Source organism: Zalophus californianus, chromosome 9 (assembly GCF_009762305.2).
Source record: "Zalophus californianus isolate mZalCal1 chromosome 9, mZalCal1.pri.v2, whole genome shotgun sequence".
Classification (NCBI taxonomy): domain Eukaryota; kingdom Metazoa; phylum Chordata; class Mammalia; order Carnivora; family Otariidae; genus Zalophus; species Zalophus californianus.
In genome coordinates this window covers 128,920,937-128,946,138 of record NC_045603.1, presented here as the reverse complement: position 1 = coordinate 128,946,138, position 25,202 = coordinate 128,920,937, and the positions used below count along the sequence as shown (strand labels likewise).

At 46.9% G+C, this 25,202-nt stretch overlaps 1 protein-coding gene across 2 annotated transcripts in view; it reads left to right on the top strand.

The window, feature by feature from the left end:
- The first annotated feature begins 12,833 nt into the window (after positions 1–12,833).
- The window catches only part of CAMK1D (calcium/calmodulin dependent protein kinase ID), a 428,325-nt gene continuing 415,956 nt past the window's right edge, over positions 12,834–25,202 (top strand). Inside the window, exon 1 of one of the 2 annotated variants that reach the window (XM_027592067.2) lies at positions 12,834–13,302. In XM_027592067.2, the coding sequence (XP_027447868.1) occupies positions 13,211–13,302 (92 nt within the window). In that variant the 5' untranslated portion in view covers positions 12,834–13,210. Of the gene's footprint in view, positions 13,303–14,078; positions 14,178–25,202 lie in introns of those variants that run through there. The other variant, XM_027592070.2, reaches the window with a different exon arrangement.

Genomic DNA, 25,202 nt, shown 5'->3' with positions numbered 1-25,202 from the left:
GCTCAAGGATGAGGTGAGGCATCTATGCCCACAGAAATAAGCCACTCCAGGGGCGCCTGGGTGGCTCAGTCGTTAAGCGTCTGCCTTAGACTCAGGTCATGATCCCAGAGTCCTGGGATGGAGCCCCGCATCGGGCTCCCTGCTCGGCGGGAGGCCTGCTTCTCCCTCTCCCACTCCCCCTGCTTGTGTTCCTGCTCTCGCTATCTCTCTCTCTCTGTTAAATAAACAAAATCTTTGAAAAAAAAAAAGAAATAAGCCACTCCAGTGGCCAGTGGGGTAGTACACTCAGTAATTATGATGGGTTTCCAGAGGTAGGAGGGGTGGGCGTGCTGGCCAAGGAGGGGCCATCTCTCAGAAGATCAGGAGACTACGGTTTAAAGGCTCTATTTTATAGATGTGAAGGCTGAGATAAAAGCCTCCCTTGTACTAAGGATATCGATTTGAATTATCATCCAAAGCCAAAGCGAAGTATTTAGTCTTTCCCGGGTACACAGGAATAGTGTAAACCTGGGATTCTGGGTTTAAAAGTAAAAGAAGTGATGGGTATTGGGGAGGGCACGTTCTGCATGGAGCACTGGGTGTTATGCACAAACAATGAATCATGGAACACTACGTCAAAAACTAATGATGTAATGTATGGTGATTAACATAACAATGGAAATTTAAAAAAAAGTAAAAGAAGTGAAGCTCTTGGCTAGTACTCATTTGCCCCCTTCTCCCTCCCATTGGTCATTTGGCATTTTGGGGAAAGGTTGGTGGGGCGGGAGGGTAGGATAAGGTGGCACGTGGAGGAAGAGGGCTCTGAAACCCTCCTTCTTCCTGGTTCACTTCTGAATTGGACCGGAGCTCAGGCCCTTTGTGAATATTCTGATTTTTGGTGAACAGGCAGCATGCAGAAGGTCAACTTAAAACTTTGGGCTTTCTGTAGGCACAGCAGCAAAAAGTTCAAGAGTCTTGTCCAAGGATACATATCAAGCCAGAAACAGAAGTCGGATCTCTGGCCTGCCAGTCTGGGGCTGTCACAGACTCATCCAGTGCTGGGAGGCAACTGAGGGACTCAGCATCTTTTCATAACCCTTGGTAGCTGGGTTGAGGGAAAGAGAGAAGTTTTTGTTCATGAGCTCATTCCAATCAGAATGTGTCCAGACGCCCAAATATTTGATTTGAGCCTGGTTGCTAAGAGACCTCCCACTGGGACCCAGCTGCCTTCGGGCAGGAGGGCGGTATTGGCATTGTTTCAGATTTCTGCCAATTTATTTTGAAACTAGAAAACCTGGAACCTCGGCCTCCTCAAGGCAGCAACAGGGAGAGGAGAGATCTGAGTCAGCCAAGCAACAGAGGAAAAATCCCCCACTGACCTTCTGCCAGGGATCTGTAGGAGGGTTTAGGCTGATAGAATTCTTTTTTTTTTTTTTTAAGATTTTATTCATTTATTTGACAGAGAGAGACACAGCGAGAGAGGGAACACAGCAGGGGCAGTGGGAGAGGGAGAAGCAGGCCTCCCGCAGAGCAGGGAGCTGGACGTGGGGCTCGATCCCAGGACCCCGGGATCATGACCTGAGACGAAGGCAGACGCCTAACGACTGAGCCACCCAGGCGCCCAGGGATGATATAATTCTTACATTGCGATTGTTTACTTGCAGTGGAATATGCTGGTGTGGTAATGAAGAAGTCTAAGCTCCGCGCTTGGTCATGCAGAGGACATCTTGAAGCAAAGCCAGAGATTCCAGAACAATGCTGGAGTTCTGAGTTATCACTGGGTATTGTGAAGCCGGCCTGGATTCAAAATCAGAGCCACACACCCAGCTTTATGGATTTTAATTACCCAGTGACTTACACCCACCCGCTCCCCCCAGGGAATGCCGTGAGCAACAGTGTCACAGAGAAGTATGAGGAGTCAGTGCTCTCGGGAATGCTGGGGAAACCCCATTTTCTCAACCCAAGGCAGACAGCTGAGCATAGCAGTGCCCTTCTCAGGACCAGGTAGTGATCTATATAGGCCTTCAAATTTTTCCAGGGTATAGGTATCCCCTGCTTTTCGAAATTTCAAGAAAAACGTGGAAAACAAAAATGGCTCCCAGCGTTTTTTGCAGCCGGCCACCACAGAGGCAGTGTGCACCCCAGCAGTGAGTGGCCCCACCAAGCTCCTTGCTCAGCACTGCACTCAGTGTCTCATCATCAAACCGCCATTGATTTAAACCATGTCTGTGAGCACCTGTACTTTTCTTCATTTATTTTGTGCATCTGTTAACAAGATATGTCCTAAGGTATCGGAGAAGCCTAATAGAGGTTATTTTTTTGGGTCTGGGAATGCTCAAAAAATTTCCATATAAATTAATGGTAATTGCTCCTTTGCTTTACGTCATTTTGGCTTATGAAAGGTTTCAAAGGAATGCTCTGCTTTTGGATAGTGGGGGAAAACCTGTATTTTCTTTCTGAACTTGGCTTTAGTTCTTATTGATAAATAAATGCTTTGGTGGGAGAAACGTAGGTTTTGCTCTCAGGATTTTTGCTTAAGAGTTGGAATGTGAAATATAAAGGTCATGGGTGGTTATCCTTGGCTTTCACCCAAAGCTCTCCTTTCAATGAATTTTTCACTTGGAGGTGATATATACACTGGTGGGTTTTCTTTCAGTTAGAACATTGCTGTAGGTTCCATTCCCTTCTGTGTAGATGTGTGCCTTTGGGCAAATTTGATGACTCAGTTTCCTCACCTGTCAAAAACCATCCTGAAAGGAAGTCTTTGTTGAGTTTGAGGAGAGTGGGTTTGGTGCTTGGGGAAAATCAACTGGGAATAGGAAAGAACTTGAAATTAGATACGGAAACGAGAGCAAAGGGATGGGTCTGGATCTGCACAGTGTTGGGCACCGCTAACCAGTTTCTGTCATTCTGGATTTGCTCTGAGAGGCTCCAGTCAAATTTGCTTGATTGGGAAGGAAGGTGAGACAGGAGATATATGCCTAGCCCTATGAGCAGAGAACTTTGAAAACCAGAAATGACTAGTTTGAGTGTAATGTAGAAGATAAAGGGGCATCACAAATGCATCACACAACTAGTCTCGTTGTGGTTTGAGAAGGCATCAAATCAGTAGGTAATATCATTTTCATCTTGCAGACCAGAAAAAAGGTACCCTCCTGACACGAAATATACCTGAATCCAGAGGGAGGGCCCTTCAATAAAGCAAGGCTGTTATATCTGTGTGCTGAAGAAATCTGCAAGAGATTTCTTTCCTTTTTTAAGATTTCATTTTTTTTTTTGAGAGAAAGAGATCATATGTAGGGGGGCAGGGGTCGAGGGAGAAGCAGACTCCCTGAGCAGAGAGCCTGATGCAGGACTCAATCCCAGGACTCTGGGATCATGACCTGAGCCGAAGGCAGACACTCAACCAACTGAGCCACCCAGGTGCCCTGCAAGAGATTTCTAAATGTGCCTCCCCCTCCCCTTTGGTTAAATATACCATGTCATCCAAGGTACCAATGATTTGTTTCCATGAAAGAAGCTATGATATCATTAGGGCTGTATCACAGTGTCATCACAGGATCCCTTAGGTGTCTGACCAAGAGAGACCACCTCTTCTTTTGAATACAAATATCCTTACTAATGAGGAACATTGGCAGGGAGAAGAAGACCACTCCAAATAAGATAAATGCAGCAGACTGAGGGCCAAATCCTGCATGGAGATCTTGAATATTCCTCAGGATATTCAGCCAAAACCTGTCTCTTAGTTTTTTGGTAATGATATATGACAAAGCCCCAGGTAAAAATAAACCCACTTCCAGTGTTGTTTCTGGCTGGTTCAGAGGGAAACAGAGTTGTTAACCTTGAGGGGACCACGGAGCTGTCTGAGACTTGGGAGGCCTGGCCTCTCTGGGGAGGAAGATGAGTGGGGAAGCGGAGTTGCTCCTCAGACTATTGGGGCCCAACTCAGCAGCCTTTCCTCGGTTCCTGTGTATGTTTCATTAGCATAAAGATTCTTCTCAAGGCCAGCAGGCCTTTTAAACCTCTTTCCTAAGTGCATCCATTTAAGGCCAGTGGTTGCATTAGGTAGAGCGCCTACATTTTGTCACGGGTGTAGTTAATACCCCAATAATCCCACAGGCTGGTTTATGTCCATTGGAGGTGTAAATTCCACAGACGCCAGCATCTGTGAACCCTGGAAAAAGCACTTGGGCCAGGAATGCTGAGAAGCACTTAGCCAATGTTTTGCCCTGTCACTTTTGGCTGGATATTTCCCCTTCACCTTTCCCGTTTTCAGAAACACTTGGGGAAATAGCAGCACCCTGGTGGCCTACAGGGATACTTTGTCAACTTGCAGGAGCAGATCTTAAAAAAAATTAAGCTACAAGTCATTTGCTTTTATAAAAATATTAGTCTCCACTTGTAGGTTTTTTAAATATAAAAATGGATGTGTTTCCGGTTACCAATTTTTAAACTCTTGGTTTCCAAGAGTTAATGCCACAGTGCCCAAGACACACTCAGGGGATAATGTATGGGCAGGATCTGGTGAACTGATAGGTTTCCTTCAGCTAGAAAACCCCTGCGGGAAACAAGAATCTTGTGACATTCCCACATTATTTGCATCTAATATAAAATGCAACAATTTAGTGGAAGTCTTGTGGGTAGATGTGTTTTTGGTGAGGATATGTTTTCTTTTTAGCCATTCATTTATAACCCAGGCAAAAAAACAAAGAGCCAGATGTGACAGCTATTAAGAGAAAAAGATGCATACTATGAATACCTTATGTTTATCTATTGCCTTTCTTCTGAGAAGTTCAAAGTGCTTTGCAGATGTTATCTCTTCTATCCCGAAATGTCAGCCTCATTTGAAGAAAGGACTGGAAAGTGCCTGAAGTCAGGGAGTGTGTTAGACATCAGAGGAGACCTGGGTTCTTGCATTTTGCACCATACCTCGCTCTGGTTTGCTGTATTCAGTGCACCAGTGTTGGAACATGAGCTAGATGCCTCTAACCCAAGTCTTGTTTTAGAAAACCCCTCATTGCACCCGCTCCCCTGTCTCCCTGTTGCCTTACGGCAGAAAGACTGAACTTGCAAACAGCTCTCACCAGACCCACTGACAAACCCAGTTGCTTGTTGGCTTGTTTCCTGCATCAGGCTGTTGGCAAAGTCACTTGTGTGGTGTACCCACACAGTCACCAGTGACATAATTCCAGGGTCACACCTCTGTTGGAGTTAAGATTCAGTGAATTGCCCCTGACTAGTTCTAAGAGTAATGCCTGCAGCGATGCCCCAATAGGAGATTGCATTTTAGAATCCTGGCTCATTCGTCTGTCTTTGGCACATCCTCAACACTTTACCCAGACTTCAAGATTCCTTAATGACTAGAAATTGAAAGCTATTACTAACATCACAAATAGGGATATGGGAAGCAATACGGCAATTTTCTCTGGAGCTATTGGCCTAATTCCTTCAGAGGTATACGGGATTCTATTGTGGTTCAGGCTGTGCATGGCCAGGATGAGAAAAACCACCACAAGCCAGTGTTCTTCCCATGGGTGACAGAGCCATTACTGAAATGCAGGGTGGGGAGTTGCTAGGTTTTCAACCCTGGTTGTCATACTTGTTGAAGCACTTAAAATTTTTATTTTGGGGGGCTCAAAGGAGGAGCAAATTAGGCCTTTCACAAATAGGTCCTTCAGTTTCCTCCAGTCTCCTCTCTGCTTGCTGCACTCAACCACATTTGCATAGCACCAGTTCCTAAACGCACAGCTTCCTGTGGGGCCTTCGTGGTGGCGATTAGTCCTATGGCCAAATCTCCTTCTGGCTTCTGGGTTAAACAGGATTGCCCTTCCTGGCCCCCTTGTGGTTGGGAGAGACTGTATCAATAGTTCTGGCCAATAACTTGAGTGGAAGTGATGGGCTGCTGGTGCAAGACCTGGCTGGGTTTCCCTCCCTCATAGCAACTAGCAAAGCTTAAGATGGCAGCTGGTCTGTCAGCACATCCCCAACCAATTTATGATGGATGTGAGAAACAAACTTCTGTTATTATGAGCTACTAAGATTCTGGGATTGTCACCAGGCTATTCAGATGGATACAACGTTCTTTGATTTTGGTACCTTTAAACGTGCTTTTCCGTCTGCTCAAAAATCTGCACCCTTCCTTCTCTGCTTGGCAAATTCTTACAGATCCTTCCAGACCCAGTTCAAAAGTTCCTTTGTGAAGACTCTTTTTGACATCCTCGGGAAGGTGGACCCTCCCTATTCTGCACCTCCCCACCAGTCTCTGTGCAAACTTCCGTGATGGCCTGAATCACATTTTATGCTTGCTATCTGTTGACATGTCTCTCTTTGTCTCTTAGATACTGACCATCTTGACAGCAGGAAATGTGCTTAGTTTATTTTTCTATCCAAGTTGTCTATTTCAAAGTACAAGCTCAACAAATGTCTCACAGAGAAATTAAGGCACTCCAAATAGTTGATGGACATAATTAAGGTCAACTCACTGGTATTACAGTTCATCATCCTAATGCCTCCAGATATACCAGAACTGATACTGGAAGACATTTTTAAAGGTTGATTTCTTTCCTTTTTCAACACTCTTGAAGTAACTGTTATATTTTGAAAATGTTTGTGGTTCAAATAGCTAAAAAGGAAGAAAACATTGTACAATCAGGCTCCCATCTTTTGGTAATTACTCATCTTTACAGGAAATGATTTTTAAAAGATACGGGATTTCGGAGAAAATCAACCTTTATGGGCAGTTATTTGAAGCTGTTGTAGTTGGTTCTGCTTGTATGAAACAGGTATTTATTGACTTGATGCCCTCGGTGTTTGTAAATGCATTTATGTACATCATTAAATGTACCTCCCTCAGTTGTTTGGAATATACTATTAGTTCAAATATAAACTGGGGAGATTCTATTTCAATGTCTGTTGTAGATTCCATTCTGGGTAGAAAATTGGGAGGTGCCATTATTGTTTAGGCTGATTCTCCATAGAAGAGGTAGCACATTTACTGTTTGCAGTGTCCTTAGTTTTATAAATGCACCGTGCATATTGCCAAATGCACTTCAGTGAGTTAAGAATAGACTCTTAATTCTAACAGGAACTGACAAGATTTTGTCTCAATGTCCCTTGTAGAAGAAGCAAAATCCAGGTCCAGGAGAATGTCAGGAAAAGTCTCATCCTTGTCTTGGGTCTAAGGTAGAAAGATAAAGGTTATGTCCACTAGGTAAGATCCAAGGGGTGTGTCTGCTTAAAAGTTCCTTAAGGTTTGAAAAAAGTGAAACTAAACATACAGGAAAAGGTATATTTGTGGATCTAGCAGCCATTTGATTCTCCTATTTTGGTTTTGAACAACTATCAAATCTCTCTCTCTCTCTCTCTCTTTTTTAATTAAGAAGAGGATTTTTACATTGTGGTGGATGTCTCTTCTGTTTGCCTGCTCAACATCCATTTCTTCTAGTAACAGCTTCTCAGTGTTTGTCTGAGGCCTGTTATTTGAGAGTACTATAGTTACAGGCAGGGCTCTGGAGCCAGGCTGCATGTGTTTTATTCATTCATGCTGGGTGATCTGGGGTGTGTTACTTAACCTTTCTAATCTCGGTCTGCTCCACTGTGAAATGGAAGAAGGATATTACCTACTTCATAGAATTGACATGAGCATTCACAAATAAATGCAGTAAAGCACTTAGAACAGGGCTGATGCATAATATGAATGCAGTAAATGTTAGTTATTATTAGGAAAATCTTACATGACAATTTATTTCCTTAGGGATTTTGTAAACACGTCTTCTATCATTGGCCATGACTGTAGAAGTAACAGACTGATATTTTCTTTTCTTCAACACATGTGACTTATTTTTTCTTTGAAAATCAAAGAAATATTTCTTTAGAGATAAGTTTTACTAGGGTATGTCTTGATACTGACCATCCATATATTTTCTAGTATGTGATGTGCCTTTTGGTCTGTAGATTAAAGTCTTTCTTCATTTCTGAAAAGTTTTCTTGAATAACATCTTTAAATATTTTTTTGTTGCATTATTTCAGCTTCTTCAGAAGGGTTACCATTTACAGATATGTTGTACTTCCTTTGTGTTTCATATAATTTTCTAGCTAATCTTTGTTCCATTTTATTTTCCCACTATTCTTGATTTGTCCTCTAGATCACTTAAAATATTTTCAGCAATTTTCTTTGTGCCATTTCCACGTCCAAGATACTCTTTGTATCTGTGGTGGTTTCGCTTTGTTTCCTGCTTCCTTTCCGAGCTCTCCAGCTTGTTTAATCCCTCCTTTTGTCTTGCCCTGTCCTTCCTGAGCGAACACATCTTTGTAGGTTTTATAGTTGTTTTTTTTATTGTGATGTGTTTGAACACAAACTTTACTTTTTCTGTAGCAATTTTTTTTTTCCTTGTGTTGAATCTTCACTGCTACTGTTTTTCCTATTACCCTTCTACCCCCCAATTTTTTTGTTTTGGCTTGAATTGGAGGAATTTTGTAAAGATTTTGTGCTGGTTCCACCTTGACTTTTCATCATGGGAACGACATGAGTTCCTCCATGAATGGCTATTAATATATAAGAGGTTCAGGTTAAGGAGTGTGCCTTAGATATTTTCCAGGCTAGCTAGAATTTTCCTTGGATCATGCTCAGTTTCTTTATGGCCCAGGTTTGTGACTGAAGGTTCTTTTAATCTTTACCTTCTCCAGCAGAGATCTGAAATGACAATATTGAGTCCCTCTTCTTGACTATGCCTCCCTGACAAGATGCTTCTCGCAGAGGTGGCCCTTCTTTGTGATTCCTCATTCAGCTATGCTTTTCCTAGATATTATTGTCCTGTAAACTGGCAACAACTTATGCTAATCATCAGTATATAGAACATATGCTCTAGTAACTCTTTTACCTATTTTTAAGAACTAAGTACACAATTTAAGATGCTAAAACTTTTGCAGTATTTATGAGAAGAGGCTCTAACATCAAAGTGTTGTCAAATAGTACTTTTGATGGAGAGGATAGCACCCAACTTTTTAAGAAGGAAATGTTTTTCCCTGCAATATTTCTTGTTGAGATTTAAGCTTTTCATGGAGAGTATATCTATATGAGGTCACTTAATAAAATATTTTTGATCAATACAATTTTGGACCAAAGAGTTCTTAAGTTTTCAAAGATTAATGATATTCTTTTTTTTAAATTAATTTATTTATCATAGAGAGAGAGCACAAGCAGGGGGAGTGGCAGGTAGAGGGAGAAGCAGGCTCCCCACGGAGCAAGGAGCCAGATGCGGGACTCAATTCTTAGGACCCTGAGATCATGACCTGAGCTGAAGGCAGACGCTTAACCGACTGAGCCACCCAGGCATCTCAGGTTTTTTTGTCAAATAAAAAAAAAAAAAATCATTGATTTACAAGTCTTAAAAATTACTGAATTTATGTACCATTCTCCCTTCTACAACCTGCATTTTACAGGTCCAGGGCGGTCAAGTGTTTTTACAAATTGTGTGAGTTGGGCCTTAAGTCTAGTTTCCTGGATTTCTAGTTCTTTCCACTGCCCCAGTTTGCCTTGCCAGCTTATCACTTTAGGTATGAAAGATTGAATAGGGGTAATTTAGAAAATTTCAGATTTAATCTGTGAATCTGCTCTAGATAGTATTTATCTCCCTTACACCATCTGCCCAGTTCTGAACCTGGGCCACACAAGCCTGATCTACTGGCCAGAGGGTTGGTGGGAGAGAAGGTTGATGGGCATAATATTAGTAACTACTTAATGATACATTATTAAAAGTAACTCTGGGTGGCTCAGTTGGTTACGCATCTGGCTTCAGCTCAGATCATGATCTCCAGGTCCAGGGATCAAGCCCCATGTTGGGCTTCCTGCTCAGTGGGGGTTTACTTCTCCCTTTCCCTCTCCCTCTGTCCCTCCTCCACCATTCATGCTTTCTCTCTCAAATAAAGAAATAAAATCTTAAAAAAAAAAAACAAACCTTTTCTTTGGGCTCTTTAAGCAAAATTGTAAGAGCTTTAAGAAAATATAAAGACTTGGGACCTAACTTTAGTAATCCAGAATATGTGAGAGAGCTTTCTAGAGTGGAATTGTTGGGGGACAGATAGCCTTTGATCAATAGATAATAAATGATTGACAGTGGAGGTGGGGTAGAATCATGAGACTGGCTGCCATCACCTGGCTCTCTAGAAAAACATGGCAGGCTGGAGGAAATGGTTAGTTACTGGAAAACAGTCCAAGTGAGGGTCCTCAAGTGAACAGAATTAGGCAGTGTACAGTCTAATGCATAACCATTCTTAGGAAATGGTGGATTTTGTTTTCCACTGCAATCTCCAGGATCAAGATCTTTTATTTTACTTGGAGTCCAGTAAGGGAGGAATGACCATAATAAATCCACACAATCTGTCTTTGGCATTTCTGCCTCCTTGGGGATCCATTCTTTTGGGTCTGGCCTCCTTAGCTCCGCATTAAATGTTTGTATCTTTTCTCTGGGACCTAGTCCAGCTGAGCATGACTTGATAATGCTGAATGAACATCATTACAAAGTTTGGAAGAGAAAGAAGATTCTCTATAGCCTTTCCATCAGTACAACAAATACCAAAAAGTTGTCTTGATTCTATTCATTTCTTTATCCATTTTATGCTCATTCATCTGTCAGTTACTATGTGTGAGTTACCACACTAGGTGCTGAGCATACAGTGGTGCAAAAGACAATGTGTTCCTTGACCTCACGGATGTTACAGGATGGTAGATAAAGTCACAGCCATTGAGCCAGGTACCACCCTCCCCTGCTTCTCCTTCACTTTTGTTCCTCCTGGACAACTGTCTCTCTTTGATAGGGAGAAAGAGAGAGAGCATCAGCACTTCCTTAGTTCTGGGGACAAAAGCTGAGACTGAGAAGTGTTTTCAGGAGCTCTGGAGGCTGATCCTTAGGCTAGGAGCAAGGGTGAAACAGAGAGGGAAGAACTGAGTAAGAAGGAGGAGAATGGGAGGAAGGGAAGGAGGGAAGAGAAGATGTTCATAGTAGGGCATGGGAGGGTGTCCACTAGCATCTTAGTTATCCCCGGTTCTAACTCTTCATATTACTGAACCTTTGACAGAAGGAAAAGATATTCTAGTTCCTCAAATCCAGTTCTGGTTGAAAAGGGTGCTGTTGGCCTTGCACTTTGGTGATGTGCCCCGACTTCTTGTGTCCTCAGTTATCTGTCCTGGAAGTTGCGCTTATCCATTCTAACAGCCAAGTAATACCGAATTTCCTCTGGCCAGCCTGGAGAGCCTTAAGCTAACAGCCCCTGAAAGACAGGAAACTAGCATGGAGGTGTGGAGGGATGGGCAGGTCAGGGTATCTTCTGACCTCCTTGGGGTCAGAGAAGGGGTGGAGGGCTGTCAGTGTCCAGACGGTTTCGGGGAGAGCACTGGGCCTGCATCCACCCTGTCAGGCCCAGGAAGAAGATGCTGGATGAAGTTTCCTTTTCAGGGAGTAGATTCCCCCCCCCCCCTTTACAGTGAAATTGGAACAGTCCTGGGAAAATGGGGCAGGTGTCAAGCAACAATCAAGACAAGGCTGTTTACTCAACTCAGCAGAGGGGCCAGGGGCCCTACGGGAGCGGGGTCAATAATCTGGATACAAAGAAAACTATTTTCTGAATCAAGAGTAGTCCCTTCAGGTTGGGGACGGGGATCTGCACGTGGGTCCCCCTCTGACAGGTGGACGTGGGAGAAGGGTGGGTAGTCAAAGAGCATCTCCGAGATGGGAGGCTAGGAGAAACTCCGAGGTCCTTTCTCCAGCCAATAGGAAAGGATATTTCCAGGTACAAGCTCCGCCTCCGGGTACCCTACTAAGCCCACTGCAGGCAGGGCTAATGAGGGGGCAGCCCTCCTTTTGAGGAAGGTGTGGGGCAGATGTTCACTTTTCACTAAGTCTCTGGGTTTCAGCAGGAGGAGAGGGGAAGAACCAGGGGGTGCCGAACAGCAGCGAAGACCGGCCAGGCCCGCCCAGGCCCGCCGGCAGTTCCAGTCCGGGGACCGAGGCAACCTGAGAGGGGCACGGAGCCCGCGCCGGGAGGTCCCCAAATCCACCCGCAGCCCGGGCACCTAGTAACTCCGGGAGTCCAGCTCCCAAAGGGAAGACGAAGCAGCGCCTGGCACGTCCTGCGCGTCCCCGGTCCCCAGGCTTCCAGGCTTTCTCCTCGCCACGAGGCCCTCTCCCTCGGCCAGAATTTGACGCGAGCGCCGATTTTGGTGCAATGCGAATTAGCTCTAGTCGCAGAGTCGGGAGGGACCCACAGGCTCCGGGAGCGCCAGAATTGGGCCGGCACGGCGTGGCCCGAGTCAACGCCCACCTCCGCCTGCATCCCCACAGTCTCCTCCCGTCGCCATAACAACCGGCCCCCGCCCGCCCGCTCCGCGCCGCCCCGGGACGCACCGGCCACTGGCCCGGGCGCTCGGGGAAAGCGCCCCCACCCTCGGCGCCTCGGATCCGGGCAGCCTCGCACTCCCGCCCCCACCCCACTGCTGCCAAGCACAACGCAGAGGCGCCCCCTCCCGCCGCCAAGGAGGAAAGCCCTCGCGCCCCCGGGACTTGATTGCAGAATTACTAAAGCACCTCAAGGGGCTGGGGTCCTCCCGCGCGCGCTCCGGCGCCCTGCACCTGCCGGGGTCCCCCGCACCTGCCCTCTCCAGGGCTCCAGGGCGCGCGCCGCGGCCAGCCGACGGCGGTGCCCCGCGCCCGGTGCACGGCGCTCCCGGGGAGCAGGACATCCCCGAAGGCGGCAACGCGCCGGAGGCGGGGAGGCGGGAGGCTGCCGGGGCGCGCGGGGAGGCGGAGAGCCCGCGGGAGGAGGAGGAGGGGGAGGAGGGGGAGGGAGCAAGGCGGGCGGCGGGGAGGGAGGAGAAGGGAGGCAAGAAAGTAGCAGAAAGTGAGGCTGGCAGCCGGCGGCAAAGGAGCGGGGCGAGCGGCGGCGGCAGGAAGTCTGTGCCCGAGACGAGCAGAAATAAGAGCCAGGGAGGGACCGCGGCGGCGGCGAGAGTGAAAGAGGAAACTGCAGAAGAGGAAGCTCTGCCGCAGCACAAAGTCTCCTCCGGCTCCCGCGCCGAGCATCCCCGCGCGCCGGCCCCAGCCCTCCGGACAGGCTCGCCGCCGCCGCCGCCTGCGCCCCTGTCGCCGGGCACCCCCTCCTCAGCGCGCCCACCCCGGCCCCACGCGCCCCGGCCGCGCCGCCTCGCCGCCCTCCGCACACGCCGCCCTTGTCTGCCATGGCCCGGGAGAACGGCGAGAGCAGCTCCTCCTGGAAAAAGCAAGCTGAAGACATCAAGAAAATCTTCGAGTTCAAGGAGACCCTCGGAACGTAAGTGGGGCTCCGGGAGAGAAGGGTGGAGGTACCGGCGGCCGCGGGTGCACAGGCGGCGCCTGCTGGCACCACCACCGGCCACCGCAGCAGGAACCGGCTGGTCGCCGCGTCCTCATTGTCCGGTTCTCGGCTCTGCAGAGCCCCCCGCGTGTCCAGCGCGTGGGTCTGCGTCCCTTGGGCGCGGGTGGGCACCGCTCCCGGGCGGGGGCGAGAGGAGCTCCGAGCTTTTGGGAGGACAATCCCCGGCAAGCGACTTTCCACTTCCCCTGACACCGCCGCCCTCTCGACTTCTTTCTCCCCACGCGTGACTGTGGGCTGAGCATGGTGATTATGAGTGTTTCCTGGCTGTGTACGTTTACTCACCGTGTGTGTGGGCGCACCGTGTAGATGACAGATAGGGTCTTGAGAAAATGGGGCTTCGGTCATTCCCATTTCTGTCCTTCCACCATGTATTCTTACAGAATCGACATCTGCACGTACTAGGTGTAGACAAGACTTTGGATGCCACGCGATCATGGAAGGGAAGAATTTCGCAGTGTGCAGGGTCACGTGTGGGTAGAGCCTTACCTGAGTGCATGTCTGTTTCACATAGGCTCAGCCACACACGCTGGGGTGCATGTCTCCAGGGAGAGTCTGTGAGTGTCTCGGTACAGGGGACTTCTCTCCCGGGCTGTCTTTAATCCAGTGTTGGACTGCGTCGCCAGAAAGCTGAAATACTGAGGAGAAGTCAGTGGCATCAATGCCCCAAGCATATGCTGCTCAGTTCAGCGGGTGCTCTCTTTCTGCCCAGGAGTTGGTTTTTGTTTGTTTTGTTTTGAAGCGCCCCGGAATAGGTAGGGAGGCTGATAGTGAAAGAGAATCAGGCACTGCTGGTGAGTCTGAAGTTCAAGTTATTTTCTCCCCTCATGTGATCAGTATCTGTTGGTGATCGGTATCTGTCAGTATATGTATTCTCTCACACGCACACGTGTGCTATATGAACTGAACATTTAGCAGGGGTTCATGGAGGTGTTGATTAGGCTGGGAAGAGAAAGGGGGGTGTTTGGTGAGCTAAATCACTGTGTTCTTCCTTCTCCCCTTCCTTGCCTTTTCCTCCTTTTCTTGTTTTTGTGGGTTGGCTTGCTTTCCCAGAACCACATTTTTTGACCCAGATTGTCTGCTGCCCCCTACTCAGGGTCCCCCCGTGGCTGTTCAGTCATTTCCCTCGCCCCCACCCCCACATCAGCGGTGGGTCCCCCAGAGCGAAGTTGTGAAGGCAGCATTCCCAGTCACGCTTCTGATTCCCAGGAAAGCACACTGGCAAGGCTCCGAATAGGGTCTCCCAGCTGTTGTGCTGTACTTTAGGGAGGGCACCTGTGGGTATAGACTATCTTTGTTGGGATGAAAATAGAAGGGACTTTGCCCTTTTTAATAAAGAGGGGTTTGGGACTAAGGGGTGAGTTTTGGTCAAAACTTTTGAAAATTACTATTGAGGTTTATTTGGATATGGGATTTTGATGCTGGGATGCTCAAGTTATGGAGAAGCAAGAAGCATGCCCTTGCTTGTCATCCTGAGACCGGTTATGTGGCTGCAGAGGAGGGATGGGAGAGAGCGGAGTCTCGGCATGTGGGAATGCCTTCCTTTGAGTGGCGCATCCCCACCTGAGCCCCTCGCTCTGCTCCCCCTGCCTGCAGCTTCCAGGTGGACAGAGGCCATCTCCCCCTAACTGACTCCTGCTTTTCAGGAGAGCCCTGCAGCCTCACCTCTGCAGCAGCCAGGCCGCGGAAGCTCAGTGAGCTGTGGCTTTGAGTGGCTCCTGCTGAAGCAGGCGCTGTTTGGGGGTGACTGCAGGCAGTTTTCCCTCTGGGAAGGATGGGGATTTGCCTTCTGGTACCAGAAAGGCCAGGGGAGCTGTTGCAGGACAGTCTCTTGGACTCTGGTCAGGTGCCCTGTGAACTTGGGCATGGGTCTTTGTTGGGGTCCTAAAGCTTTGCCTTCTGCCTTGGAAATAATTCCTTGAAAAGAAGCTTCCCACTGAGGCCCTGTGGTGCTGGCATGGGTTCTAAAAGAGTCTAACACAAATAATTAAATGATCAAAATGTTTTTACTCCATGACGTAGTAATAATAGTCATTATAGGTGACTTTCTTAAATGAATACCAAGTATCAGGCATTATTCTAAGTGCCTTACATGTATTTCACTCTCATAATAAGCTTAGAAGGTGGGTTTTTCTATTATCCCCAATTGGCAGATTGGAGAAAAATGAGGTGACAGAGAGATTAAGTGACTCGCCAAACATGAGCTAGTTATTAAGTGGTGGAGCTGATACTTGAATCTAGGCAGAACAACACATCATGATCCATATGGGGTTGAGCTATGTTGTGGGTTATGTAACAGTAAATATTTTCTAATAATTTGATTTAACTTGAGTATTTGGAAAGCTAATTTTAATATTAATGCAAAGAAAACATCATTCTGGGGTAACCTGTTATCTAAATATGGCAACATTTCAAAGCTTTTAGATTATCAGCATTATTTTGTCTGCTTGGACTTCGTAGCAGTGGTCTGAAGTTCAGGATGCCTGTTTCACACGGGGCCAGCTCCAGTGACCTTGACCTGAGTCCAAATAGGGAGGTCGCTTCCTGTCCTGTGCAGATGTGGAGTCTGGACCTCTCTCCTTGTTTGTAATGAAACCTAGCATAAGTCAAAGGCATCACTAATCAAGATTGGGATTCATTTTCAAGATACTCTGCAGTTCCAAGTCCTTTTCTGTGTCACACCTTCCCCATATGCCTTCAGGATCCTAAGGCAGGAAAGCCCTGCCAGGAGCCAGACTGTCCTCTCTCAATGTTAAAATGCTTTTAAAATGAAGCATTGTAGGGGCACCGGGGTGGCTCAGTTGTTAAGCATCTGCCTTCAGCTCAGGTCATGATCTCAGTGTCCTGGGATCCAGCCCCTCATCAGGCTCCCTGCTCAGTGGGGAGTCTGCTTCTCCCTCTCCCACTCCCCCTGTTTGTGTTCCCTCTTTCGCTGTCTCTCTCTCTGTCAAATAAATAAATAAATAAATAAAATCTAAAATAAAATAAAATAAAGCATCGTAAAGGCCTGAGGAGCACACTTAGCCAAACTTTGTCATCTGGTATCTGGCTGCCTGATTCACGTACCTTTCCCTGAGGAGCTAGAACACTTACTGTTGAAGCCAAAGGGTCGAATCATTTAGTTTGTGTAGTCAGAGGAGACTTGCTGGAGGGTGGGGGCCGAATGGGAGGGAGGGTGGGCCCGGGAGGGTGGGAAGGAGGTGAAGGAAGCCAGGGCCAGCCTAGGCAAGAGGATCTGTCTTCGGGGTTTGGGCCTGGGTTAGCTGATATGCCTCTCAGTCAGGCCTCGGGAAAAACCTCCCAACCAGCAGGCTGCATGTAACTTCCTTTGAATGGGAATTCCAGAACCTGACCATAGCTCTGAATAAGGTGAAAGACCTAATTACTGTTTAGTAATCCACGACATGTTTTCAGATCCTTGGCACACTGTGAGAGCAAATAAATGTTGTGTAACAGCAAATTAGGGGGAGTGAACATTTCTGTCAGTGTATTTACCAAGGCTCTTCAGACCACCTCTATTTGGAGATACCTTTCAACAACTTCTGAAATTTAAAAAAAATTGCCATTTGGAGAAGAATACAGATGGGAAGAGAGCTTTGGTGTGGTGTCCAGGAAGTTCCCCAGACTCATGGAAAGCACTTCTGTAATTTCCACACCATGAAAGGCATCTGAACAGAGAAGGCCTCAGTACTTGGCATGACACAGAATGATTATCCCAATATACCTCCTTTCCTCTGGAGTATAGGAAATGGCATGTCCTAGAAAATAGATCTTCATCTCTGCAGGGTGTGAATGCATGGTTTTCTTATAGATTGAGCATTTTATGGTGAAGTAATTGCTGTCGGTAGGGGGCTGGACTGGGCATTGTGGAGGGTTTGAGCCTGGCTTCCAGGTCTGGCTCAGCCACTAATGGGTTGTGTGGCCTGTGGGCTGCTTGGTCATTTGTCCACGCCACTCTCTCCCTGTCTCAGCTTCCTCCTCTCTAAAATCAGGGGTGGGGGGGGCAGGGAAGACAAGATGGTTTTCAAGTGCTCTTAGAACCCTGAGAATTTATGGCTCACCTGTACAAGGAAGCTACTCGCTGGGGCTCTTTACAAGCCTTCCATGTGTGGCTGGTGCAGCTCATTTTTGTTTGGAGTGACATTTTTAGGCCCATGCTAGTAGCAAAGTGAAACAGCTCAGGACAGGAAGTCTTATCCCACTTAATGTCAATAGAATAGTGCGATCCCTTTTTCATTAAATGAGTGCCTGCTGGTGCTGCTTTAGGAAGAGTATAAATAGAAATATCTGTGGGGCAAGCACCGTCTCTTCCCACTAGTATCATCCTTACACTCCTTATTCTGAAATTGCTCAGTAAATACACCTGTTGAGGACACAGATGATTGAGTTATCTGAAAGACCCGGTGGAAAACACACTCAACAGTCTTTTTTTGGGATGTATGTTGCGGGGGAAGGGAAGAACGCAAAGCTGCTTCAGGTGGTTTGTATATTTGACTGGCTGGTTTAATAGTATTTATTCTGGGATTATTCAGAATTTTAGAGTCTGGGTGAAGCATTTGAAAGAATACCACCAAGAGGAACATAGGGATGGAAGCCCCTAGATTTCTCCCTGAGGGTATCCCAACTGCGGTATTTGTTAGGGGTTTGTATTTCTCAGATCTCTTGTGTAGGGGGGCAGGATATAAATTCAGCCTCTCATACATTTAAAGATATCTACTGAGCATCTGCTGTATTCTAGGCACTGCGGGGCATAGCTGCAAACAAACAACAAAAAAATGCCCTCTTGGAGCTTACCTTCTGGTAGGAGAACCAGGGAATGAAAAAGATAAGTAAGTAAAATGTAGAGTATGGTGCACATACTCTAGTACACACATGAGGGAGGAAACCAAGCAGGGAAGGGGGATTTTGTGGAGTGGGGTGATGGCAGCTTGAGGCCGGGTAGTCATGGATGGCTTCACTGAGAAGCTAGTATTTGAATACCATCTAAAGGAGCCCTGGGACATCTGAAGGCAGAATGTTCCCATCAGAGGAGGCAGCAAGAGCTGAGGGCCTGGCGGGAAGCTTGTCTGGTGTTCCAAGAGGCCCGTGTGGCTGGGAGTGGGTCGTCAGGGGAGGAGGGTGGGAGCTGAGAGAGGCATGAGGGTGAGGAAGTTGGGGGGGGCAAGGTGGAGGGGAGATCGGATTCATGGATGACCTTTATAGGCCGTCGTCAAAACTTTGTCTTTGCTCTGAGAGACGTGGGGGACATTGGAGGGTTTTGAGCAGAGGAGAACCTTGATCTGACTTAGGTGTTTCCATCATCACTGTACTTGCAGTGTTGATGATGGACTGGTGGGCTCAGGGACAGAAGTGGGGAGACCAGCTTGGAGGCCATTGCAATGATCCAGGTGACAGGTGATTTAGAAGGAGGAAGTAGCTATGGAGGTGATGAGAAGTGATTGAATCCTGGATTTTTTTTTTTTTTTTTTTTTTGGAAGGGACAACAGAAAGGAATTGCTGTGGTTGGGTGTGAGATTCTCCAAGGCTTTGGGGTTGGAAGAATGGTGCCATTGGATGGTTTTGGTCAGTTTATGCAAGGATTTTCTGAGTGCCTGCTCTATCTGCAGAGCAGGGCTGTCCATGCTCTGGGAGGCTCTTGGAAACAGTTTAGAAGGTAGGCTCACATCCTTTGGGCTTCTGGGCTCCCCTTGTGAGGAACTTCTGCATTTCAAATGAATTCCTTCCCTCTGAGTTTATGTCTGTAGAGGGCTTTTGAAGTGCCTCCTCCTTGGTCACAGAGGGCAAGTGGTGATAGGCTGGATATTTTAGCAACTGGAAGAACTGCTTAATTTTCTGTGAAAATGCTGGGTTTTACCTTAGAATTATCAATAGGAAGAGCAGCTCACCTTGACAGGTGGGCCTATAACTCTCCCATATATATAACTCTCTCCTATAACCTATAACTCTCCCACTTTATTTGGTGATTTAAAGTCTAAGCATTCCGGGGACGCCTGGGTGGCTCAGTTGGTTAGGCATCTGCCTTCGGCTCAAGTCATGATCCCAGCGTCCTGGGATCGAGTCCCACGTCGGGCTCCTTGCTGAGCAAGGAGCCTGTTTCCCCCTCTGCTTGCCTCTGTCTCTCTCTCTCTGATAGATAAATCTAAAAAATAAATAAATAAATAAATAAAGTCTAAGCATTCCATGAAAAATAATAAACATGAGCATCCTTGCTGCTCCTTTCTTTGACAGGATGTTCTATATTTGGGGAGGAAAAGCCAAACATTTTTCTTGATTGGGAAAAAGATAACAAACCACTGGTGTTATTGATTAGTGCGGTGGGATTTGGGAAGTTGCTCTTTGGGTAGAGAGCTTGTTCCTGAAGGGGCTGATAAGGACTGTGTCTCAAGCAGAAATTTCTGGTGCAAACGTGGCCACTGAATGGACAATAATTAGAGTTGGTAGATGGACATTCGTGTCCCCACAGGGGAGGATTTTAGGGGTAAATTTGTTGAGTTTTTTCTTTGGCTAGGTCTCCATAAATCCCCTTAATCTTTCCTTTCCCCAAATAAATCTCCTTAAATCCCCTTCAATCTCTCTTCTTCTCCTCCTCTCTCCTCTGGGACAGCTTAGGGTCCCAGAGGGGGACTGTCTCATTGCTGATCAGCTTGCACGCACAGTGGTAGACCTCCAACCTCACACCTCCAATCCTTACCAGATTTCCCGGGAATCATCAGGGAGTTCACAGCCTCCTGGGGACCCATATTTTTAACTGAAGAAGGAACTGCTTCTGGGTGGCCAGCAGGAAGCCTGGTGCCCTAGTCAGTTGCCTTGAGTTTCTTTTCTGGCTCAAGATGGTCAATCCAATGCATACGTAGCTAAAACAGAAGGATATGTGGACTCTGGGAGAGATGCTGTCCTAATCTCAGTTCACGTTGGTTATGCCGCTTTGACTTTCTTTGGTGCAGGAAACCACTTTTTCCTTGGGCTAACTGTCACTAGATCCTGCTTGATTTCTAAAAAAACTGTTTATTATGCAGTAAATGGATTATTTAGGTTCCAGTCAGACCAAGGCTAACCTCCAAATGGATGCCACAGGCCAAGTTCATTCAGTGGCACACCAAGTTCATTCCACGTCTCTAGCGATCAGCTCTGTGTCTTGTGCTGTTTTTCCTAGTTATTTCAGAAGGATTCAGAAACAGAGGGATTCTTTCTTCTGGGTAACACCAAATCTTAAGGATAAGCCTTGAAAATAGCACATTTGCTGAGGTCAGGTAGGAGAGGCATCAGGAGGCCATGACCCATAACAGAAAGGTGACTCCAGCCCAACCGTTCCAAGCTGTGTGCCTCTGGAGAGGTTCCTTAATCTCTCTGAGTTAAGATGGAGATGGAAGTTGTTGCCTTGTGAGATTCTCGTAAGGATTCAGTGATGTATATGAGGTGCCTGGCACGTGATTGGGATTAAGTAAAGAGTAGCTGTCATTAACTCTAGTTGCTTTCAGTAGCTGTGGTTGAGGGGCACTGCCTATGGAAATTCAGGGCCAGTACCATGGGGAAGAACACGTCAGTATCTGTTGGAAATTGATTTTTGGAAGCTCTTGTTGCAAATATGCAGAGTGGTGCATATTTGGCCTCCCCCCTCCCCCCCCCCGCCCAAATTGGTTTAAGAATCCATCAACAAGTGTTCAGTCAGCCAGGGACGAACCACTGCTGGGTGTTGGGCCCAGCACCGTAGTGAGTGGCTTAGTATATCATCTCTGAGGTCGCTGGGACAGGAATGCAAATCGTGGTCCACTGCTTCTCGGCCATCTGGGTTTGGGCAAAGTATTTGGCCATTCTCAGCTTCATGTCCACAAAACAGGATAAGACGGGCACATAATCTCAGGGCTGTAGGGAGGATTTAATGAGAGCCCATGAAAACCACTCTTAGTACAGTGCGTGGTCCCATGAATATGTTCTCGTTCCCTCTCATTAGCCTCTGTTGTGCTGGAACACTGCTCCTCAGAGGCCATTTGCACAGATCTGGAGGGTCCATGGGGCCGTTCAACATTTGCTCCCCCCAGGAGGGTGATTAGTTCATAGAGTGCTAGCATTAACCAAGAGACTCCGCCCGAAACGTCCTCCGGGCCAGCGCGTGTGCGGGAGTGACCTAGTTTGCTGTACATCACAGACTCATTCTTCCTCTGGTTATCTCATCAGCTTTGTCTCCGCACCTCTCTCTGCACCCTGAGCTGGGGCTTTTGTTTTGTTTTGTTTTAGCCTGTCCCTGTCTGCATCAGCTTGTGCAACAGTTCTCTGAGCAGTTTCTGTCTTCCCAGACAGCTCACAGGTCTCGGACCAGCCGTGGCCCCGCTCTGGCTTCAACCGGTGCTTTTCCTTTCTGAGAATGGCTACAGTGTGTCAGCTTTTTTTCTCATGGAAGAGAAGGTTCTGACTTGAGGGCTTAAGTAATTTATTTGCCATATGACAAAACATTGTGGAGTTTTGTAGTTTAAAGCTCATATGTCCTGAATGGATTTTAGTGGCGAGAGTATTTCAGAAATGGCAGCATTCTGTCTGTACACCACATGGACACGTGTAGCAGTTTATTTAAAAAATATCTTTATGGGGGGTCGTTGGAGGGGTGGGGTAAGATGTCAAAAGTTTCGTTCCCCAGGTCTCAGGATACAGGCGTGACAGCTGGGGAGCGGGTCCCTTGTCTTGACCTCTCCATTTTAGCCCTTTTAATGGCCAAAGTCTGGGGTGACAATTTATTGGGACCTCTGTCATGGGGTGAGCAGGGGGAGAAAAGGCTCTGACAGTTCTACTTGACAGAGGACCTCCCTGTCTTTCATGACGACACACATCAGTGCAATTGCCTTTACACGCAATGGAATTTGGTGCTGTAACTGGAACCCTAAAGGTTTTCAGTACAGCCTCGGATGTCCCTGGTTTTCAGGTGACCCTCCTGCCTGCCTCCTCCCACAACTCTGTCCCCTCTAATACTGAGACCCACAGTATTGTGGGGGAAAAGACCCCCCCACAAAAAACCAAAGCCCCCAAACCCAAAAGCCCCAAATCTTTTGTAGCGTTAGAAAACTTGTGGGTGGAGGGAAGAGAGTGGGTGCCGAGTGGGAGGTTTGGCAGAGTGATGGAGGTGGCAGGTGTCCCACAGGGCTGGTGCCCCTGCCCCCAGGTGTCCTACTGTCTCTGGGCTGCCACTTCTTTAGCCTTGATAGGAATGGCCGCTTGAAAATTGCCTTGAAACATCAGAAGATAGGAACACCTTGAAATAGGTCGAGGGCCCAGCCATTCAGGATGTAAGCGATTTTGAAGGAAGTGCTTTTTCTCCCAACACCTAACTGGAAAGAATTCATGTTTGAATGTAAGGCGGGAGGGAGATAGGTAATTGTGGTCTTGGGACTTTGGGGGGACTGAGGAGGCTCAGATGGGTTGCAAACCGGGAAGAGGAGGGCTGAGTGAGGCCCCCTGCAGAGTCATGACAAAGTCCTGGGCTCCCCAAGGGGGGTGCCGTGGTATGGCCTCTGTGTCTCCCCAATCCCTCCTCCCAGGACCAGGCCAGGACTGTTAGCACTGTAATCCATCCATGGCAGTGACCCCAAAGTTTGTCTAGGCTGGAGTAGGGTCCTAGGTGACCCCCCAAATTTCATTTGTTTAAGAAGAATATGCCTCGAATAACAACAATAAAAAGCTTGTAATGAACATTTGGAGCAGACCTTGCATAAAAGTTGGGGACAGCTTGTATCTGACAATATGTGCAGGAATGATACTACTTGTGGGTTCTTCCGGCCTATATGAGCATAGTCAGCAAAGATGGAGTTTGTGGTCCTGGTAAGGATAAAAAAGGAACGTGGGCTTTTTGTGGCCCTTTTGGCTCCTTTCACAACTGGGATATAATAACAAGACTTCATATTTGTGTGTGTGTGTTTAATTTTGGTAAAAAATACATAACAGAAAAGTTAGCGTCCTAAACCATTTTTAAGAGTATGGGTCAGTGGTGTTGAGGACGCTCACAGTGCCGTGCACCCATCACCACCGTCCATCTGTAGAACTTTCTCATCCCCCCAAACTGAAACTCTGTCCCCATTACACACTTACTCCCCAGTCCACCCTCTCCCTAAGTCCTTGACAATCACCATTCTACCGCCCGTCTCTATGAATTTGACTGCTGTAGGTGCCTCATAGAAGTGAAGTCATAAAATATTTGTCCTTTTGTGACTGGCTTATTTTACTTAGGATAGCATCCTCGAGGTTCATCCACAAAGAAGCATGTACCAGAACTTCCTTCTTTTTCTTTTTTTCCCCCTTGCCTTTTAAGGCAGAATATTATTCCACGGTGTGTCTATACCCCGTTGTGTTTATTCATTCATCTGTTGGTGCACACTTGGAGTTACTTCCACCTTTTGGCTGTCATGAATAATGCTTCATGGACATGGAGGTACATGTGTGTCTTCAAGTCCTGGCTTTCAATTCTCTTGGGTGTGTACCCAGAAGTAACACTGCTGGATCATATGGTAATTCTCTGCTGAAATTTTGGAAGAGCCACCATGTTGTTTTTCACAGCCATGTCGTGTTTTGCTGTTTGCAAAATGTTTTTACCTGCATGATTTGGGTATGGCCCTCACTTTACAGATAAGGAAATGGAGGTTCAGAGAGGTCAAACGACTCATGGGAAAACGCTGCTGATTGGCAGGTGGGGATCTAAGTGTCTTCTGAGTCCCCAGCTCTGTGCTCTTTCTCCTGTGTCACACGGTTTACAAGCTAGTTAGAGGGGTTGATGGGGATAGAGAATATTAAAGAATTAAGAAGAAGTACCTCCACTTGTGTGGACGTATTATGGTATGGCAAGGAGATGGGCTCTGATTTGTAACAACTGCTGATTTCCATGGTATAAATACTCCCACGTGGAATGGTTTCAAGCTGCCCGTGGCCTAACGACCTACTGCAAAATTCCTGAATCAGGCTCTTACGAGCAGGTACGAGGTGACTCCGGCATACTTCTGAAGGAACCTTGAGGTCAGGAGATTGGAGTTGAGTCCTAGCTCTGTCACTTGAGAGCTGTGGAATCATGATCTTATCCTCTGTTATGTCTTGATTACCTTGTTTGTTAAATGGGATAATTACACCTGAATTATACCTGCTTACGTTACAGACCTGTTTTATGTCCTAAATGAGATAAGGCAGGTGTAGTAAGGCCTTATACAAATAGAAGGTGTTATCATGTTATGAAGATTATAGCCTTAAAAATATTCCTTTCTCATAAATGTCAGTATCACGTACACTCTTTGAAACCTAGCTATCATCTTTTGGGCAGTGTTCCCATAGAAGTTGGGCTGGGTGTCAACCTTGACTCTGGAAGCATCAACAAAAACTAGAATTTCATAGTATAGTTTAACTGGCTCTATTGAGGTGTTTGTTGTTTTCATTCTTAGTGTTTAAGTGATTGGTACCTTAAAAAAAAACTTTAAAAAATCATAAAACCAACGTGTCATCCTAGTAGAGAATTTGAAAAATCTAGAAGAGTGTAATAAGGAAGGCAATAAGAATTGACTTGCTGTCTGGATGGGTCCTGGGTAGTCAGTCTCTCTGGAGGGTGGGGAGATCTCAGGAGAGGCCCCAGAGGTCAGCTGTTGGGGCTGCGGTCAGGCTGTGGTTATTTACTGATTGGTATGAAAATATTTCAATATTTTACCAACTTGGCTGATTGGACTCCTCTGCACAGGTTGGATATCTGCTCTGGATATAGGGGTGATGGTCTTTATTGAGTGCTGTGGGTTTCTAACTACTTGCGTTAGGTTGGCGGTGGGGGGAGTGAGGGCGTTGTTGGGGTTATTGTCATGGTC